At 34.6% G+C, this 22,401-nt stretch overlaps 1 protein-coding gene across 1 annotated transcript in view; it reads left to right on the top strand.

The window, feature by feature from the left end:
* The window catches only part of LOC145676743 (dynein axonemal intermediate chain 7-like), a gene marked incomplete at its 5' end in the record, with an annotated part of 107,099 nt that overhangs the window by 18,984 nt on the left and 65,714 nt on the right, over window positions 1-22,401 (top strand). The window contains 2 exons of the mRNA XM_081747553.1: window positions 18,567-18,840; window positions 21,766-21,861. Coding sequence (XP_081603679.1) covers window positions 18,567-18,840; window positions 21,766-21,861 — 370 coding nt within the window. The remainder of the gene's footprint in view (window positions 1-18,566; window positions 18,841-21,765; window positions 21,862-22,401) is intronic.

The following is a 22,401-nucleotide window of genomic DNA, read 5'->3' as shown; positions in this document are numbered from 1 at the left end:
CCCCTAACTTCTGAAAAATTTTTCTTATCTTCTCCGTCTACATGATCTTGAATGGCGTTTCTAGGTTGTGAATACTCTAAGACAAATAAGATCATAAAAGGTGATGATTTTCTCTATAATAAATGAGTAAGAAAACTATTAATTGGGATGTAAAAGAGATGATAAAAGAAACAACAGCTAAGAAAAGAAATGGAGAACTTATACCTGATGATATTCGTTGTCTTATCGTAGGTTCATCGGGGTGTGGCTAAACGTTTTTGCTATTTAACTTCTTATTACAGCCAGGTTGGTTAAACAATAATTACTTCTACATATATTCTAAAAGCATGAATCAGCCAAAGTATGAGCAGTTAAAAGATCGATTTGAGAAAGCAGAACTAAAGTTTAAGAAGCAAATAGCAACGTTCTTAAGCGGTAATGATTCTATTGTACCTATTGATGAATGTGAAGAATACTCTGTTGTTGTGTTTGACGATTACATTTTGGAGAATCAAGATACTGTTAGAAATTACTTTACAAGAGGTAGGCATAGACATTTAGACTGTTTCTATCTTGCACAAACATATTCAAAAGTACCTAAACAGCTTATAAGAGATAACGTTAATTTCCTATGCATATTCAGACAAGATGATACTAATCTTAAACATGTATATAATGAGTTTGTTGGGGGAGATATGCCTTATGATAAGTTTAAAGAGATGTGTTCAAAATGTTGGCAAGAAGATTATGGTTTTATAGTAATTGATATGACAAGGAAGGTAAACAATGGTAAGTATAGGAACAAGATAAAACACTTTATAGACGTTTGACGTTTTTTGATGTTTTACGTTTTAACGTTTGACGTTTTTTGACGTTTATTGACGTTTTTCACGTTTATTGACGTTCTTTGACGTTTATTGACGTTTGTTCGTTTTCTATACAATAAATGGATGAGAAAGAAATTGATAAGAATATTAAGTTGAAGGAGTTCTTGATAAAGGGCTTCAAATCTTGGAAGAAAGAAAGAGCGGGTATATACGATAAATTTAAAACACAAGAGCAACCTGTAATTGATGCTATTCAAAACTTGGGAAGTGAGATCAAAGAAGTAGCAGAACAAAATAAAAATCTAATAACTGAACTTGTTCCAGTTGCACATAAGACGGCTTCAATAGATCCTAGTCTACTAACACCTAAAAAGATAACTTATGATAGTTCTCCAAGTAGTAGTGATACGCCTATAACGGGAGAAATAAAACAAATGAGAAAACAAATTAAAGACAAAGTGGAAGGAGTAGAACCTTTAACCACAGCACAGTCATTTGGTAAGATTGCAACGAAATATTATAGTAAAAGAAATGATACTGTGTTTGAAATAAGAACTGTAGAAGAAGATGGAAAACTAATAAATAAGATAGGAAATTTGGAAGTTAAAGTGAATGGTGATGATTTGATAATTAATGGTAAAACTTATAAAGGAACAGAAGGTCTATGGGAATTGTTAACGACGAATACTAGTAAAACCATTGAAGATTATGATGATGATGATTTTGAACAGTACAAGGAAATAATAATAGAATCAGATGCTGCCTTCCAAAAATATAATCGAGATAAAAGGGTAGCATCTAGTAGAGGTTCAAAGTACATTAATATTATCAAGCCTATTTGGGATAATTATATTAAACCAACTTTACCCCAACTCCTAAAAAGAATACGACACCTAAAAGGACTGGTGAAGGAATTAAACAATATACAGAGATACCTAAAGAATATATATGGATGGACGATGTGAGAAAGTTAATTGATCGGCTAATAGTTATAGATGGAGAAGAAAAGGCTGGAAATCATAACTTTTACAATGAGAAAGTAGGTATAGTGAGTATGATTAATAATAAGCTTTCACAATTTGTTCCTAATGATCCAAAAGGTATAGGTTATTTGATTAAGATCTTAAATACATTACCACCACGATTCTGGAATGATGAGAAGCTTGGGAAAGGATTAGTAAATGATTTGATTAATAAACTCCCATTTGAATTACATATTCCCGGTTTTAGATTTTGCGGGCCTGGGACTAAGCTTCAAGAAAGGTTAGAGAGAGGTGATGAAGGTATTAACCCATTAGATGAGGCCTGTAAAGAACACGATATATACTACAGAGACAATAAATATACAGAGTCAAGACATATTGCAGATAAGGAACTAGAAACTAAAGCATGGAAAAGAGCATTTAGTAGTGATGCACCAATTGGTGAACGATTAGCTGCTTTTGGAGTTGGTACTGCTATGAATGCTAAGGTTAAGTTGGGATGGGGATTATAAGTTTTTGATTGTTAATATGCCCTTCACATGTGAAGGGCCAATGATTCTTTTATGGGCATATCCCATAAAAGCGTTGTTTCAAGATTTTCTTTATAATAAATGGATAGTGTTGAGAGTTACGAGTTACAGAGTTTTAAAGCTAACACAAGAACATTTAATAATTTGAATGAAGCTAACAAAGATATTGAGTTTGATTTCAATGTGGGTGAGGGGTTCATACATCCACACAAAGCAGATTGTCATATGACTTTTGAAGTTGTTGGTGCATCAGTTGGAGGAACATTTGGCGCAAACGATACTATAAAACTTGTAGATAACTTCTTCCCATTCTTCTTTTCTCAAATTGAGGTTAGAAAGCATGGAGTTGTTATAGATAAGATTGAACTACCAGGAATAACATCTACAGCTGTCGGAACATTAAAGATTTCCAAACCAGAAGTTGAATATCTAAAACAAGCAGGATTTGAAACAGATGATAAACTTGGTCTAAGAAAGGACTTTAGTGTTTTGTATCCATTAAGATTAATTCCAGGCTTCTTAAGTGATTATAAAGAGGTTATGTGGAAAGGTGGATTGAGAATAACATTTACAAAAGCTAACAACAATAACGATGTTTTGTACAAATGGGCTGGATCAGGAGCAGCTCCTCATGATGGAAAAATAACAATAAAAAGTATGGAGATAAGAATGCCTATTGTTGAATACGAATCTAATTATGAAAAGAAGTTAAAGTTGAATATTCTTAAAGAACCAAAAATCATGTTTTCATTCCATACTTATCAATGTGTTCAAAAGACTGTTGCAGGTTCTTTCTTGGAGTTTGATGTTACTAATCAATTTAATTCTAGACAATTTGATATACCTGATTTCGTAGTTGTAATGTTCCAAACTGATAGAAGTGGTAAAAAAAACGGCGGATGCAAGTAAGTTTGATCATTGTAAGCTAAAGAATATCTATCTTAAGAATGGGCGGAATGAGGTATTTCCAAAAGAATCAAGAAACTTAGATATTGCTAACAAGGATTATTTTAAGATGTACGAAGATTATACTGCATTTAAGAGAATAACGTGTGGCAATACCGAAATGTACTATGACCCTAAAGAGTTTATAGATAACAGGCCAATGTATGTGAGTAATTGTAGTAAGAGGAAAAATGTATCGGTAAATGAGAGAACAAACATAAAGATTGTTGTAGACTTTGCAGAAGCTGTGGCTGCTGATACTATATGCTATGCGATTTTAATTGGGCGAAAGAACTTTACATATGATCCCAAGAATGAGAAAGTAGTAGAAGAGTTTTAGATAGTTAACAAAATATCAACGGACATATAGAGATTTTAAAGGTGAGTGTTTTGCTCACCTTACGGTTCAAGGATCTAAGGGTCAGTATCACTGGCCCTTTATCAGTTAGCCATAGGCGACCATGTAAGAGAAAAATATCAAAAACAGTATTCGACTTTAAAGGGTATCGAAAAGATACCCTTGCATCCTCAAACTGTTTTCATTAACGATTGTTTTATGGAAGTTTTTCCATAAAACGAAATTGATAAAAATGATTAAATATTTTTTGGTGAAGATAAAAATTGAAGAGAGTTCAGTGATTTTCTATATAATAAATACGATGGCAAAACACGTTGATTTTTTAAACAAGCTTGGAAGTCTTGAACAGAAACAGGTTATTGGATTAAGAGAATTAGAATTAAATACAGAATATAAGATTGTGAAAATGGAAAAGATTAAAACTAAGTATGGAAAGAGCATATTAATTGAGTGTGAGGAGTTTAAGGTTTTTCTTCCACCTAGATTTAGAAAACACTTAACAGATAAAATGATTGATGAGATCGTTAAAGATGGAATAAAAATCAAATACACTGGTTTAAAAGATAATTATCCAACTGTTGAGTTCTGTATGTAAATCCAAAAATGAACAAAAATGAACAAAAATATGTTGTCAGAAGTAAAAAATAGAGCGATTAAAATGGATCCTCAAAAAATGTTCATTCTTACTAATAACTTCAAGTAATTGTGAAAAATGTGCAAACCGAAGTTCAAGTAGTTTTTGATCTTAACGGTTGTCTATTCAGCTTGAATTATGATCAGTGGACAGAGTTTAAGAAGTCATTGTTTCCTATAGAGAACGATTTTAACAGAAGATTCCATTATCAATATCCGAACTTGTAATTTTAAGCATGTTTTAACTGTATAAGTGTTTTTATAGTATCAACAATATAAAAGCTAAGACCTTTGGATATACAGAACATAATGTCATTTAAATTTTACAAACAAATACGGGTCCTGGAAACGGGGACCTCGGTTCGTTGATGAAGGTTGTATAAGGGTGCACGGTCGATAATAACGTGTCCGCGTTTTGGACACTTGTAGTTTCCAGGTCTTCATATCTACTCTGAAATTTTGGTCTAGATAGGAAATTTATTTGTCTATCGATTACCGTTTGAATTTTGAAAATCGGTTAATATTTGATGGTTACAGCAAGTTGGAAATTTCGGGAATTTTTTACGGGTTTATTTTTGAGTTTTCGGGAAAATGTTATTCTTTTAAAAAGTCTTAAAATTTTGTGATAATTATGTTAGTATTTTTTGATTTTGATTTCATGAAATTTTGTAGAGATATTGAAAAAGGGAAACATATCCTGTGGGTTATGCAACCATTTATGCACTTCAGAAAATTGGCTATGCTATTAGTATTCATTTGTCGTTTGAATTTTGAAAATCGGTGAATAAATAAGGATGGTATAAGCATTTTTCGTGTTTGCCCCTGAAATTTCAGAAGTTATGCATCCAGCAACACGTGCCACTGAAAAGTATGCAACCCGCAATACATATATGGGCTATCCAAAAATGCAATCAGATTGCCAAAATATTCAATAGGAACCAACATATAGATAATCTTATTGTTATATATTTTGAATTTACCGCTTCTATACTCATGCTCTCTCTAAAGGATTGTATTACGTTTTCTCCCCGAAGGAGACTACGTCACGGATTCAATGACGTCATGTATGATGTATTCTCTCGGAAGGAGACTACGTCACGGATTCAATGACGTCATGTATGATGTATTCTCTCCGAAGGAGACTACGTCACAAGAGCGCCCTCTGTCCAGTGCTAGCTAGAAGTGCTGTTGAAGGAAGACCGGCTAATGTGTATATATGTATGTTGGCGTGAGGAGAAGGGAAAGCGAGAGACTGTATGCTCTTTGCTTCTCTGAACTGAAACTGGTTTGTAAGCTGAATATATGTATGTGCGCCTGATGTAACCACCGAATCAACATACTTAACTTTAACTTATCATCATTCAGCCATCTGTGAACCGATTTCGATCAAACAAAAACTATTTTTTCAATCAAAGACAGTGCTATAAGTTATAAGTTTTTAGATGTAAGTTTTTTATGATTTTAAATGTCATAAAAGCATATGCGCAGTGCAATTACCCAATCTCGCTTTATGCTATCCTTCTGTGTTAAAGTGTAATGGTCAGTGGTGGATATGTAATTTTTGGTAGTTAGGGGGTGGGGGGAAAAGTGGGCCAGAAGTTAGGTACCCAATCTACTAGCGTTACTTCTTCCGGCTCGCCTAAATAAAGAGTCTTTTCTGTTCGCTCAAAACAGTAGCTTATTAATAGTCAGATTGATTGGCAAAACACAGCAATATGTAATTGAGGACTCGGAGGGCATTATATTACTGTATTCACTAAATTATCAACATTACAGATTTTTTAAAAACAAAATACAAAACTCCTTTATTTTGAATCAAATACGACGCTTGTATTATGCTCGTAAACAAGCTAAAGATAAATTAATTGCTGCGTAGTAGTTGTGGTTAAGTGGTCAAGGCGCTCGACCAGTCATCTGAAGATAGTTGAAACAAATCGCATCCACGACGACCAGTACTTTTGTTTTGTACTTTCGAATTTTTGGTGGTAATTTTATTTTCTTCTGATATTTGAATACTCGGATGTTTCAATACTTGAACTATCAAATCTTCAGGAATAATAATAATAATAATAATAATAATAATAATAATAATAATAATAATAATAATAATAATAATAATAATAATAATAATAATAATAATAATAATAATAAACTAATAATAATTATCATCTCATAGAAGATTAAAAGTTAGGAGCTTATTATCGCTCAGGGCATAACATTACAACCAGAAATGTAACATTTGGCAAGGATATTTCGGTTTCATTTAATGTTGCTCATGAGAAGAGGAATTTCTCAAATCGTTTCTGAAACAAAACAAACAAAATTCAGAGGAGAGTTAACATTTTACATTCAAGACGGAACAAGGCTAACTCAAATTATCGTCTCGCTTTGGTGATAGAAATCCAGACCAGACGAAAAGTATCGTAAACATTTCTCGTTTTATCTCGATTCTCGAAATAGTGTATGTCCATTCTTTAAGTAACAATTGCTTTGTAGACTGAATCTTATACGCTATTTTGTTACTGTGTATTTCGGAGCTCATTGAATTTATTTTAGTCTGTGTAGATATTTTTGTAGCAAAGCTTTTATAATTACTTCTCAATATCCTAAAAGTTAGTTTATTATATGCCTCACTGTTCAGTGATATTCAGTTATTTTTCTCAAAATGTACAGTAAAATACTTTCTACATGCAACTTCAGTGGAAAGCTTTGGTTTAAAATTTTGGTAGCTGCAGAGGCGTGCCCTGGAGGTCCAGACACCCTCCCGACTTATCTGCAAGTTTTCCCTTATTTTAGGGCAACTTAAAAAAATTAATGCCATTATTGTTATTATTATTATTATTACTGGAAATTTAAGACCTCAATATTACGTCCTATTGTAATGTAAATAAGCATACTGAAGTTGATTGGAAAAGAAAAACAAAGGATAACAGGTAGTTTTGAGTGATTAGTGTCCGAAAGGAAACGAGAGGGGAGAAAGAAATTGTCAGCTCCTGGACAATATTAATATCGAAACTTAGGATGCCTAAACAGAAATTAAGTAGGATTTGTCTTCACCACGATACATAGTAACATGCTTTCTTTGTATAAAAGACTTTGGATTATGTATTCGTTATATTGATACGTATTTTAACAAAATATACATAAAAATGTAAAAGAGAATAGTTTCTATTTACAAATTTTGGTTGAACGGATATATGGAACGTGCTGGAAAGGGCGAACGAAAATGTTATTTCTAGCAGTAGGAGTAATAATGAAAGACGTTCGGAATAATTGCTCGGAAACAATATAGTAGCGAGAACCGAACCCGAGACACCTGAATTAGGAAACGAATGCTCACGACACTACGTTAAGACTGCTCTCTTAAGTAAGAGTCAAAAAACATTTGTTCTGAAGCAAATTGCACACGCTTACGATAACGATGAAATACACTTTTTTTTTCATGATAAAATATTATAGTAGAGAGACTTCAAATTTAAATTGGAAAGCTAAAATAGACAATATAGTGCCTCAGACCACTTTCTTTTCTGATTCACCGAAAGTATCTTCTTAACTTGTCTTCGTTATACTTAGTAATACTCGTTCTACAGTTATTTCCAGTAACTTTGAACGACAGGGACATTAACACTGATACATCGAGGACATACAATTTCAAAGGATCTCCCACCGGGAATTGAACACGGGACCGCGAGCACTGAACTATCTTAGGCAGTGATGGCGTGGATCAATGAAAACTTGACCCTCCACCCCCATGACCGTTCACCAACCATGACCCATTGTCCCACCACACCATGACCCACTCGTACCCACCACCCACAATGATCCACACTGACCCACAACCCACCGACCCGCTCCGATCCAACACCTACCAAAACACATCGTTATCAACTCTGACATAATACACAGCCTCTTCTCTACTGAGTAAAATATTTATACTTGTAATAATAAAACCAGGTTGTGAAATTGTAACTAATCGGTCACTCGCTCAAGCACTGGTTTTTACAATATGGTGGATCTGACCTTTACGATATAAAATGGTAAAGTGTTTGTCATGGGCCAAATTTCGATAATTTTCAATTAAATTCTCTTGATATAATTATATTCTTCTTGAATTATCGATACTTTTCAGTACAAAAACGCATGCAATTTGAAAGTCCCAAATCAAGGTAAGTAGACCACGTATAGTATAAACTTAAAATTTTCTTTGTAATTAAGCGTACATCTCAAATATTATGTATATATTTCTCACAACCTTATTGCTTGATTGCCCTGTGCCTTAACCGCTCCATATAATAAACATAAGCTTCAGCTATTATTATAGTAGAAGGCGCATGGTTTCTGTTTCTCAATTTGTTTGTGAATGTGTTTCTCATCTAATATCGATCATTTTCAATTATTTTTACAAACCAACCCACTACCATTAGTATATATAGAAAGTACTGTCCCTCCCCCTCATAAAGAAGAATTTTAAACAATGCTATGAGACGTCTGTTCATTTTCAATAAAGAGTTAATATACTGAATTTCAGCTTCGTAAGTTTAACGGCTTGTGAGATACTGAGTTTTTTCGCAAAATTTCGGATTCCCACTACACCCTTAACATATTATTACATTGAAAGTGATATGATAACATCCCAGTTTGGATTAAGGCCTAACTATATACCAAAAATCATGTCATTTGACGTTGCAATTTGGCCGTGATGATCAGGCACACATAGTTACATCCATTTTTATATAATAATTTATATATTATAGTGACTCAAAAATGCATTGTTTCCAGTAGTTAGCTTCTCCAAAAACTCACAGGCTGTGTGTCTTGAAAGCCAAGTAATAGTATAAGTCATAATGTTATTATTGCTATTATTGCAAATATCAATCTCCAAAAATGCCTGAAGGTCTTTTTTTTACTTAGAGATACACATCTCAGGTAAGTAAACAGAAACAAATGAAAAAGGAAGGGTAACGGAGGCCTTGAAAGTAAAATGTAGACAAACTCACCAGTGTTCAGAAGCACATTTTTAGGATGCTCGAATCTAGCAATACGAGCTAAATACGCGATTCTAATTAGGTGAAGTTATCCGTTTCTCGCCACCTACCATAAATATAGCAGAAATGACTCACCTACTACTGTCGGTTTTCGTGGCCGAGAGTGCTAGCACAACTCGTTAGTAATTATAAATACTTTTGGCGTGGGTTCAAACCCGGCTGAGAGATTTTTTAAAATTCTTATATTTAGTTTTTTATTACGTTTAACACTTTTTCAATTAAAATATGATAAATATACTCAAAAAAGTGATTTACGTTCGTTACGCGTGTAGTTTTGCTACACGAAATCATAGTATAGATAGCAATAGTATTTGTAGTAGCAACAGGTCAGAAGCCCCGCAGGGTTCGTTTTGTTCCAGCTTGACTGACATGATATTATTTTAATCTCAGCTGCTTCTTCAATTTTCTTCTTTAATTCCGACAAAGTGACAATTTTCTTCTATTACTATAATACACAATACATACACAGAAGATTTGGACAATCGGAAACTGCAACCTATCAGAAACGTGTACTTAGTTCCTATGGCTAGGGTCGAGGGTGAAAAAAATACACTGTTCAGAAGATACTGTCTACAGTGCAGTAAGCAGAATGGGTCGATAGATCAGAGTGGGCCGTTGGGTCGCCGTAGGTCATGGTGGGTTGCAGTGCTTCATGATGGGACTCAGTGGGTCATGGTAGGCGGTGGGTCGGAGGTGGGTCACATGATGTTGACCCTCGATCTACTGATCCACTTAGAAAACTCGACCCACCTGACTCACTGATCCAATTCATCTCTGATCTGAGGGTGGGGTACTTGGTTCGTTCCCAAGGCAAGTAAGCTTGAAGTGGACAACATGATGCTCGTGGGTTTTCTCGGGACACTCCAATTTCCTCCCATTTTCTCCTTCCACTAATTTGCCCATCATAATTCACTTGCTTTAATCATGGTCTCCCTTAACCTAACAGGTATAATCGTGGAACATTAAACTCAAAGATCACGAAATATCAAAAGCACTAATAACAGTATGTCAGAAGTGCCTAAAAGACATGATGAGTTATAAGGAAACTTTGTGTAGGAACAATACCCAAAAAATAAACGATTAGTGTTTTTCTTATTTTCTGTGGAAAAAACGGTTTTAGTGGACAAAAACCCCTACCCAAAATTGTGAAAGTTGACGCAATAAAGGCAAGAAGTAGTGAATGTAATTGTGCACAGATATTGTATACGTAAAATGAGGCAATATGTGTTTCGTATTTTCCTAGAAAAAAATGAGTTGGGTGGAGCACAGACCCTTCCAAACGTTTTATTACGAATTATCTAAAGTGCTAATAAGTATACGCCAGAAGTGCCTAAAGGATATGGAGGATTGCAACTAACCTTTTGTAGGGAGAATATGCAAAAAAATAAGCAAACATGTCTTTTTAGCTTGTGTGGAGAAACAGGCCTCTTTCGCTAAAAGTAAATATTATCATAGAAGTACGGGAAGGAGTGGATCGAAGCGATTGAAATTGTGTGTATATATTGTATAAGTAAAATAAGGCAATTCGTGTTTCCCAGTTGTCCCCATCCGATTTGCTTCAAATTCGGCACACCAGCAGTAAGCTCAAATCGAAAAGTGTTTTTGGTTAAGTGCAAAAATATTGTAAGGGTTAAAGGCGCCCCCTGAAATACTATAAAATACGCCATAGGTAGGAAACGGCTAGTGTTATAATAGTGAAATGTTACCAATAGATAGATAACCTAAAAATTAAAATCAATACAAGGAATTTCGAGTATATCCTCTTTCTATCCCCAAAAGTTCAAGTTCAAAGACTGAACATTGGGCACCTTAGCGTGGTACAAACAGACAAACGAACAATTTCCATATAAACAAAACACGTGTCGATTTATCTTCTGTTTACTTTTGATGTGCCAAATTTGATACAAATCGGATGGGGACGATTGGGAAACACGAATTGCCTTATTTTACATTTACAATATCTACATACAATTTCATTCGCTTCGATCTACTCCTTCCTGCCCTTCTACGATAATATTTACTTTTTTTCGGAGGAGGCCTTTGCCCCAACAATTCTTCTCCTCTCAAACTAAAAACACATGTTTGCTTACTATTTGCATTTGTCCCTACACAAAATTTCGTTGCAAATCTAAATATCCTTTAGGCACTTCTGACGTATACTTATAAGCACTTTTGATAATTCGTAATCAAAGGTTTGGAAGGGTCTGTGCTCCACCCAACTCTTTTTTTTAGGAAGATACGTAACACATATTGCCTCATTTTACGTATACAATATTTGTGCACAATTTCATTCACTTCACCTCCACTTCTTCTTGCCTTTGGGGCGTCAACTTTCAAATTTTTTGCGGAGGGTTTGACCCTTCAAACTGTTTTTTTCCGCAGAAAAAATAAAAGAACACATATTCGTTTATTTTTTGGGTATTATCCCTACACAAAGTTTCGTTGCAACTCTTCATTTCCTTAGGCACTTCTGACATACTGTTATTAGCACTTTTGATATTTCGTGATCTTTGCGTTTAATGTTCAACGATTATACCTGTTACTTTAAGAGAGACCATGATTAAAGCAGGTGAATTATGATGGACGAATTAGTGGAAGGAGAAAGTGGGAGGAAATTGGAGTGTCCCGAGAAAACCCACGAGCATCATGTTGTTTACTTCAAGCTTTCATTAGAAATCTTCTTCTTTCATTTCTTTATGAGGGGGAGGGACAGTACTTTCTATAAATGCAAAATTGGTAGTGGGTTGGTTTGTAAAAATAATTGAAAATGATCGATATTAGATAAGAAACACATTCACAAACAAATTGAGAAACAGAAACCATGCGCCTTCTACTATAATAATAGCTGAAGCTTATGTTTATTATATGGAGCGCTTAGGGCACAGGGCAATCAAGCAATAAGGTTGTGAGAAATATATACATAATATTTGAGATGTACGCTTAATTACAAAGAAAATTTTAAGTTTATACTATACGTGGTCTACTTACCTTGATTTGGGACTTTCAAATTGCATGCGTTTTTGTACTGAAAAGTATCGATAATTCAAGAAGAATATAATTATATCATGAGAATTTAATTGAAAATTATCGAAATTTGGCCCATGACAAACACTTTACCATTTTATATCGTAAAGGTCAGATCCACCATATTGTAAAAACCAGTGCTTGAGCGAGTGACCGATTAGTTACAATTTCACAACCTGGTTTTATTATTACAAGTATAAATATTTTACTCAGTAGAGAAGAGGCTGTGTATTATGTCAGAGTTGATAACGATGTGTTTTGGTAGGTGTTGGATCGGAGCGGGTCGGTGGGTTGTGGGTCAGTGTGGATCATTGTGGGTGGTGGGTACGAGTGGGTCATGGTGTGGTGGGACAATGGGTCATGGTTGGTGAACGGTCATGGGGGTGGAGGGTCAAGTTTTCATTGATCCACGCCATCACTGCCTAAGATAGTTCAGTGCTCGCGGTCCCGTGTTCAATTCCCGGTGGGAGATCCTTTGAAATTGTATGTCCTCGATGTATCAGTGTTAATGTCCCTGTCGTTCAAAGTTACTGGAAATAACTGTAGAACGAGTATTACTAAGTATAACGAAGACAAGTTAAGAAGATACTTTCGGTGAATCAGAAAAGAAAGTGGTCTGAGGCACTATATTGTCTATTTTAGCTTTCCAATTTAAATTTGAAGTCTCTCTACTATAATATTTTATCATGAAAAAAATAAGTGTATTTCATCGTTATCGTAAGCGTGTGCAATTTGCTTCAGAACAAATGTTTTTTGACTCTTACTTAAGAGAGCAGTCTTAACGTAGTGTCGTGAGCATTCGTTTCCTAATTCAGGTGTCTCGGGTTCGGTTCTCGCTACTATATTGTTTCCGAGCAATTATTCCGAACGTCTTTCATTATTACTCCTACTGCTAGAAATAACATTTTCGTTCGCCCTTTCCAGCACGTTCCATATATCCGTTCAACCAAAATTTGTAAATAGAAACTATTCTCTTTTACATTTTTATGTATATTTTGTTAAAATACGTATCAATATAACGAATACATAATCCAAAGTCTTTTATACAAAGAAAGCATGTTACTATGCATCGTGGTGAAGACAAATCCTACTTAATTTCTGTTTAGGCATCCTAAGTTTCGATATTAATATTGTCCAGGAGCTGACAATTTCTTTCTCCCCTCTCGTTTCCTTTCGGACACTAATCACTCAAAACTACCTGTTATCCTTTGTTTTTCTTTTCCAATCAACTTCAGTATGCTTATTTACATTACAATAGGACGTAATATTGAGGTCTTAAATTTCCAGTAATAATAATAATAATAACAATAATGGCATTAATTTTTTTAAGTTGCCCTAAAATAAGGGAAAACCTGCAGATAAGTCGGGAGGGTGTCTGGACCTCCAGGGCACGCCTCTGCAGCTACCAAAATTTTAAACCAAAGCTTTCCACTGAAGTTGCATGTAGAAAGTATTTTACTGTACATTTTGAGAAAAATAACTGAATATCACTGAACAGTGAGGCATATAATAAACTAACTTTTAGGATATTGAGAAGTAATTATAAAAGCTTTGCTACAAAAATATCTACACAGACTAAAATAAATTCAATGAGCTCCGAAATACACAGTAACAAAATAGCGTATAAGATTCAGTCTACAAAGCAATTGTTACTTAAAGAATGGACATACACTATTTCGAGAATCGAGATAAAACGAGAAATGTTTACGATACTTTTCGTCTGGTCTGGATTTCTATCACCAAAGCGAGACGATAATTTGAGTTAGCCTTGTTCCGTCTTGAATGTAAAATGTTAACTCTCCTCTGAATTTTGTTTGTTTTGTTTCAGAAACGATTTGAGAAATTCCTCTTCTCATGAGCAACATTAAATAAAACCGAAATATCCTTGCCAAATGTTACATTTCTGGTTGTAATGTTATGCCCTGAGCGATAATAAGCTCCTAACTTTTAATCTTCTATGAGATTATTATTAGTTTATTATTATTATTATTATTATTATTATTATTATTATTATTATTATTATTATTATTATTATTATTATTATTATTATTATTATTATTATTCCTGAAGATTTGATAGTTCAAGTATTGAAACATCCGAGTATTCAAATATCAGAAGAAAACCATTTGAGAATGCTCCAAGAGCATTGCCAGAACAAACTTAACAAGAATGGAGAGATGGAGCAGGAAGGATAACTGTCGTTGGTCCTAGATGTAAAAGTATTTTTTTTATTCACACCTTCTTCTCTTTCTCGCAGAAATTAGGAAATTATCATCTCTCTGTGACTTACAGTTCTTGAGATATGGCTGCTTCAATATCTAGAAATTGGAAATGTTTTGGTCTGCATCTGTTCAACGGTGGCCAGTTGGCCAGTGTCCAGTTGAGCAGTAGCCACCGATTACTATTTGGTACCAAAATATTTACCACCCTCTTAGGTATTGATCAACATCAATATCATCTCTCTACTACTTATAGTTCCCGAGCTATGGCTCGCTAAATACCTGGAAATTGGCCATTTTTGGCTAATATCACAGGAACGGTAAGTCATAGCGAGATGATATTTGTGTTATTCAATCCCTAATAGAATGTTAAACATTTTCATTCCGATATTAATTGACGACCACTATACAACTGGACACTGACCAAACCAGTGGCCAGTTGGACAGTTGGCACCGGTTACTATTTGCTGGCAAAATATTTACCATCCTCTTAGGTATTGATCAACATCAATATGATCTCTCTACAACGTATGTTTCCGGGGAACGGTAAGTTATACAAAGATGATATTGTGTTAATACCTTAGAGTATGGTAAACATTTGGGTACCGATAATAATTAGTAACCACTGGTCAAATGGCAATTGGCCAAACCAGTGACCAGTTGGAAAGTGGCCACCGGTTACTATTTGATACCAAAATATTTACCATCCTCTTAGGTATTGATCAACATCAATGTCATCTCTCTACAACGTATGTTTCCCGGGAACGGTAAGTCATAGGAAGATATTGTGGTAATAGCTAAAAGTATGGTAAACATTTGGGTATCTATAATAATTGGTGACCACTGGTCAACTGGCCATTGGCCAAGCAGTGGCCACCAGCTACTATTTGGTACGAAAATATTTACCATTCTCTTAGGTATTGATCAACGTCAATGCCACCTCTCTACAACTTAAGGTTCCCGAGCTATGGCTCCTTAAATATCTAGAAATTGGCCATTATCAAGGGAACCGTATGTCACAGAGAGATGATATTGGTGTTAATCAATACCTAAGAGGATGGTAAACATTTTGGTGCCGATATTATTTGGTGGCCACTGGCCAAACCAGTAGCCAGTTGGACAGTGACCACCGGGCACTGTTTGGTACCATAATGTTTACTACCCTTTTAGATATTGATCAACACCAATATGATCTCTCTATGACTTACGATTCCCGAGATATGGCTCCTTAAATCTACTGAAGTCGGCCATTTTTTGGCCAATATCTAGAGAACGCGAAAAATTTAGTCACTTTCTCTGATAGTTTTTGATGCTCTATCGAATGAAGTGTTCAAAATTTAAAAAATCGGAAATAACAGACGGACAGACAGACAGACAGACACAGAGAATTCTTTAACGAACTTTTTAAGTTCGTTGATAAAACGTGTCTCATCGCCGATCAATCGTCACCAAAAGCTCTAAAGTAAAAGAAAAGTACTACTCGTTCGTGGATCCGATTCGATTCGACTACCTTCAGATTACTGGTGGAGGGCCTTGACCATTTAAAAACGATTACTGCGCAGCAATTGATTTGTCTTTAGTTTGTTTACGAGTATAGTACAAGCGCCGTATTTGATTCAAAATAAAGGAGTTTTGTATTTTGTTTTTTAAAAAATCTATAATTTTGATAATTTAGTAAATACAGTGATATAATGCCGTCCGAGTCCTCAATTACATATTCCTGTGTTTTGCCAATCAATCTTTTATTAACAAGCTACTGTGTTGAGCGAACAGAAAAGGCTCTTTATTTAGGCGAGCCAGAGGAAGTAACGCTTTAGATGAGTGGTTAGCGATGTAGTTTCATAATCCGGCGATCCGTGTTCAATTCTCGCCTTCGCCGTTTGCACTTTTTAAAATGTTTCATTTACAAGGCTGAGCTCCAGTTGGATGCTACTAAATGAAAGATAATCTCCAGTGAAGAAATTCAGTAATGATGTAATCCTCAAAATAAAGGAAGGAAAATGAATGTAGAAAACGAGTTACAGAGTTAATTCTATCAATGGTTCTATTATTGATATTATCCGTTAATTTCGTGCATTTTTAAGTTGTTGTTTATTGACACTATATTCTCTCCTTTTTGTGTGTCTCAGTGTGTAAAATGTCACAAATATTAAACAAATCATGAACCCTCAGTCATATTTGCAAGCTAACAGGAAATAGGCCTACTTTAATACGCATAAGTTCTCCAACTCATTTAAGTGTTATCGAATTTTGCATTTTTAATATTTACAAATAAATTACCAATACTTAGTATTTTCAAGAACACTTTAACGAATAATGAAATCAACAATTTCTTCTTTCGAAGTAGTATTACGTATGCATCAGTAGCGCCGGAACCTAGGACCTCCCGCCCCTTTAGATCCCCAAAATTTTCATTGGGGGTTGGGTTCTTACCCCCAAATGATCCATCTATACTTTTAATTGGTTTTCAGGTAGGGCTACTGTTAATAGTTTCAAAACTCAGCGCAAAGCTTTGAGTTAGTTAAAAGAAAATAACCTACGATATATACCGCATAATCTATCCGTATATTATTTGATACGCGGATACGTATAGTTATTTGAAAGAGTAAACTTGTTTATATAATACTCATTTGAGTTAATTATAAAATTAAGTAAGTTCCCCGACTATTATCTTCTCATGACCACCTCTGATATCGGTATATTTTTTCAAGGGGCTGTATATAGTTTTACGTGTGTATCATACAAACAACAAGTAATGTGAGTACAAGTATCCAAAGACTCCCTTTTGTCATTTCGCCACCCAGCGTTTCGCTCCTCTTCTGCACGGAAATACTCTTTACGATTTGTGCTTTTAACAGTTGGGGGAAACTTCACGAAGCTGTACTAGCTACCACCAAGCGTAATTAGTCTTGCAGCAGGCGTTAGTTGGGTTGCCTATCTCACGGATTTTGTACCTCAAGAATTTCTGTAGCCCGCTGTACATTTTGTCCTTGGATAAGTTTCACTATGATAACATCCAACTTCACCAACATCTTTCCGCAAGTGATCGTAATCATCGTGTGGAATGTGCAGAATGGTCCACAGAGCAAATACGCAAAAAAAAAAAAAAAAAAAAAAAAAGCACCTACAAAGTGCTGTTCAATGATGCGTCAAACTTATACATTTCGGACGAAGAGAACAACCAAACCGTTGGACACTAGTCGATTTTAATCCGTATTGCTATAATACATTCGCATGTGTTTTTGAATGCGGAGTGTGGTATGTGAAAGACTCGTGTTCTAGGACCTTTCTTCATCTACAAACTTTAACGACTGTAAAGTATCATTGAAGGTCCTAAGAGGATACTGGGTTAATAGCCGAAATATTGTCGCGGGTCAGTTGTTCTCCTAAATTTATTCCGCTATCTTTCTATTTATTAGGACATGTCAATGACCTTATATGTGATTTAATATTAGGGTTGTTGAACATGTTAAGCAGTGGGTCATCGATGCATATACCAACGTTACAGTAGACATTTTAAGCAATGTTTGCACGGATGGGCTACAAAAATGACGTTAACAATTAACCGGTATAGATAACATATTTAGCAGATCATATTCACGTGAGTGCTTTTGAGTTTATGAGGAGGCTGTTTTATAAGAACAACTACAAACGATTGTGCTTCGCCACTGTTCATGCTAGAGTAAACTGAACGTCCCATTCAATTCGTGAGAATTTTTTTTAGGAGAGCAGGATTCTGTTTAAAACTTGTGGATTCTGTTTAAAATTTTCAAGATGAATTCAAAATGGCGAACTTCAAAATAGTAGGCCTATTAGTCATCGTCATATATCCTATAGCATTTTCTTATAGACTTATTACAAACTGCAGTGTTAGTTTTGCTACATTTGTATATCATTTAATTTTCATTCAAGTGTTTCCACACATTTACACTACTGTGTATTGCAAATTATTCATTGAGAATACTTTTTCGACCTGAATTCCTTGCTGTGTTAAATTTAACAATACAAAAATATTTTGAATAGATTGCCGGATACAGTGTTTTGGTTTGAACCACCAATGATGGTGCGATGGGAAACTGAGAAGAAATATTGGAGCACTAGTGACTTTTATGATGTCAAGTTTAATGAAGATAAACAAACAATTACGTTTCGCACTGGAGAGATGGGTATGATGGGATTAGCTGCCTTCCGCTTCCCTAACTTACCTTATCAAACATGGGAAATGAAGCCTTCTCCGCAGGGGGGAGTAGTTCTCAGCATCACAGCTGCTGTTCTTCTGGTCGATTTCTATATGAAAGTAAGTTTACGTTTGCTAATAATATTACTAATTGATAATAATTTGTATTTTAACATTACTTCATGAATTTCTGTTTGGTGTTTGGACGTTAATGTCATTACTGCTTTTGTGTGTTCTTCGTATGATTAAATGGGGTCGTTCAAATAGTCTTTTGTACTTCATACTGAAAAAAACATGCGTTTAAATTTTTAGTGAAATATTGTTTCTTGATATGCCCTTAACGTCGAATATAATACTTCAGCAATGATTGTAGAAAGCGATGCAGAAACCAGGTGGATAGTTTCCATTTTCTGCTCTTCAAATTTAGTGCTGTTCAAAGACAAAGGATCGTTCTGCTGAAAAACTGGTTTTCACAGAAGCGCAATTATCTGTTTAGCTGAATACCTGCATATTTACGTATATAGTAAGGCTTATACCTATGATAAAGTCGCCAATTACGGAAGACATGTGTCAGTTAATGTCTTATGGTCATATTATTTGAATGCTATTAAGAACACAGTTTCGATCAAGTCTGCAGATACAGTCTTGACTCTTTAATGACTTTGGACAACACTCTTTAATGAACACAAACTTGTTAAAATAGCAGGAAAAATTGCCGGTTTTATCTCATTGTGTACATTACGTCTGTTGATATTGAGTACAACAACCATTTCTTTCATCTTAATTTCAATTTAACGAAGAGAAGAAAGAAGGAGGAAAAGAGATTCGTTCTATATATAGGGTGGGCCGAGATGAAGCAAACCCACACCAAGTGATGAACATTTGAACCGCAAAATGATATTAAACAAGTAGTAATATGAGCTCGTTTGGTACGATTATGCTCCCAATGGCCCCTGCCTTAGAACCCATAGTCCCCGACAAGGGTCTATGACCTGGGGTACATAATACTACCCATCTACATTTTGGCAATAGGTACGTTGGTCCCACCCTTTAATTTTGGAGGGGTACATAGACTATCACCCTTAAACATTGGGAATTGCAAAGTTTTAAAATTTAATATGGTAGTACAGAACCAGAATATGTATCTCTCTAACAAGGATAAGGCACACTTTGGTAAGTGAACTTCGACGCCATTTTTTGCGAGGTGGTAGTGCACATTTAAAGAGTTAATATTACAAACTGGGAGAGCGCAATGGCCAAAACTAAAGGAGAAAACCCGTCTTAAAGTTTTCTACTCGCCGTATATATTGCACGACAGGCAGATTTATTAAGTGACCTCGTGGCAGAGTGAGAAGAATCTGCGACTGAAGTGAAAAGGGTTCCGGGTTCGATTTCTGTTCGAATCAAACGTTTTTTTTTTTAGTTTTTTGCTTCAACCATACTTCACCATATGTTTATAATGAATTAAAACAATAGAAATTTTCAATCACTTGTAACTCTTTTAATGTTCCATGTTAACTAGGAACAAAATTTAATCTATTCCGTAAATATTATTGTTCCCACAGTCGTTGTGTAAAAATGTTCTTGACACTTCGTATCTACATCTATTGACAGTGAGCGAATTACAAGGGGAATGAGGGGGAAATCTCCTTTGGTTATAGCAATATCCAGTATTAAGAAAGGGGATTTCCCCCTCAACTCCTTTGTAATTCGCACACTGTCAACAGATGTAGACACGAAGCATCAACAACATTTATTACACAAGGACTGTCGTAACCATAATATAACTCGTGATATCAGTATATTTACGGAATAGATTAAATTTTCTTGCTAGTTAACATGTAACATTGAAATATTTTATAAGCGATTTCAAAATTTCTGTTGTTTTATTCATTATAAACATATGGTGAATTAATATTTTAATTATGATTACAAATAGCTACTTTATTGGTTGAAACAAAAACAAAAAAGTTTGACTCGAACGGGATTCAAACCAAGGACCCTTTCATATGAGCCACAGTTTTTTCTCACTCTGCCACGCCGTCACTTCATAAACTCGCGTGTCGTACGATATATGCGTCGAGTAAAAAACTTTAAGACGGTTTTTCTCCGTTATTTTTGGCCATTGGCAAGTTTGTAATATTAACTCTTTAAATGTGCACTACCACCTCACAAAATATGGCCCCGAAGTTCACTTACCAAAGTCTGCCTTCTTCTTGTAAGTTTTAGGTGGTTCATCTTGTTCCTTTTAATGGGTAAAAAATTGCCAAACCTGTAAATTTCGGAGGTTTCACGTAATTTATCCTCTTTGATGAGATTATATTACGTTTAAATGTTCAGTTTGAGTTCAATTTTAGTTTAGATAGTCCTGCGAAGTGTCAGGAAATTATATTAAGTTGCGAAGCAATATTGATTACAAACAACCGGAAACAGCATATGTTCAACCAGATAATTCAACAAAAATACAATGTTAACAGTTAGTTCGTATTTTCTTCATCCAGCACATTAGTAACTTTATCCTTCAACTATTGGAAGAATATAATTGTAAGCAAATGATACGACATTTTCTCATAAGATATTTGACGACAAAACAAATAGAATTAGAAAGGAAGTGCATGACAGATATACAACAGTTTACAAATATTTTTTCTTCTAGTTTAAAAATATTTTTCCTTCTAGTCTCCAGCTGACGTTATTTTACAAAAGAATTACTTTTGTGCAACTTGAAAAGAATAAATCATAGTACAGGCAGGGAGAATAAATAATAAAGATACATAATCTTAAAAATCTGAAGTATGATTTATTTTTACTGTTTCCAATGATTTTCCAAGATTCCAATTTCGGAACATTGTGTCTGAATCTAGATCTAGATCTGCATAACAAGTTAATCGAATCCGAGATATCCTTTATTTTAATCTGCAGACTATAGGTCTTCGTGAGGTATTTATTATTTAAAAGTGTCGTAAATGCTTATCCTGGAGTATAATGATGTTAATACATTAAAGTTACAAGGGCCTAAGATTGTATGTATGTTTTTCTTTTCAGGATGGTTTGGTATGCTTACAACAGCTGCAAAATACGCCCAATAAGACATTAGATCATGCAGTTGGTAAATTTTACAAGCCATGTCAGCTTATTCGGGTAAGTCGAAACTGTTCATTTTCACGTGTAGGTACTCATTAGAGCAAAAGTGGTTCCCAATGTTCGTAAAATACAATCACGTTCAGTTTTTTGGTCTCCCAAGTAAAAAAGTTCAATATATTTTTATCTGTGTACATTGTCACAGAAGAGGTTCTAAAATGTGTTTGTGTGCCTGGGTGGATGTTTCATTAATTTTTAAAATTTAGTTATGAACGCAACTATAGGTTACAAACAAGAGGATGAAAAATATGTTTACTCACATTATATTGACAACTAATTGGTTTTTAGACGAGGTTGCTAATATTCTCCTCAGCAATGTTCCGAAATACACAGTGGTGGAACAAGGGGGGCTGAGGCTCAGGTATACACTGGATAAAACGACAAAATATGGTTTAGCCCCTCCTTGATCATATCCTGGATCCGCTACTGTGTATATATATATATATATATATATATATATATATATATATATATATATATATATATATATATATATATATATATATATATATATATATATATATATATATATATATATAT

This window comes from Thermobia domestica, unplaced genomic scaffold, assembly GCF_964235325.1.
Source record: "Thermobia domestica unplaced genomic scaffold, izTheDome1.hap1.1 HAP1_SCAFFOLD_321, whole genome shotgun sequence".
NCBI lineage: Eukaryota > Metazoa > Arthropoda > Insecta > Zygentoma > Lepismatidae > Thermobia > Thermobia domestica.
The sequence above is the reverse complement of the archived record's forward strand: the minus strand, read 5'-3'. Positions and strand labels throughout refer to the sequence as shown.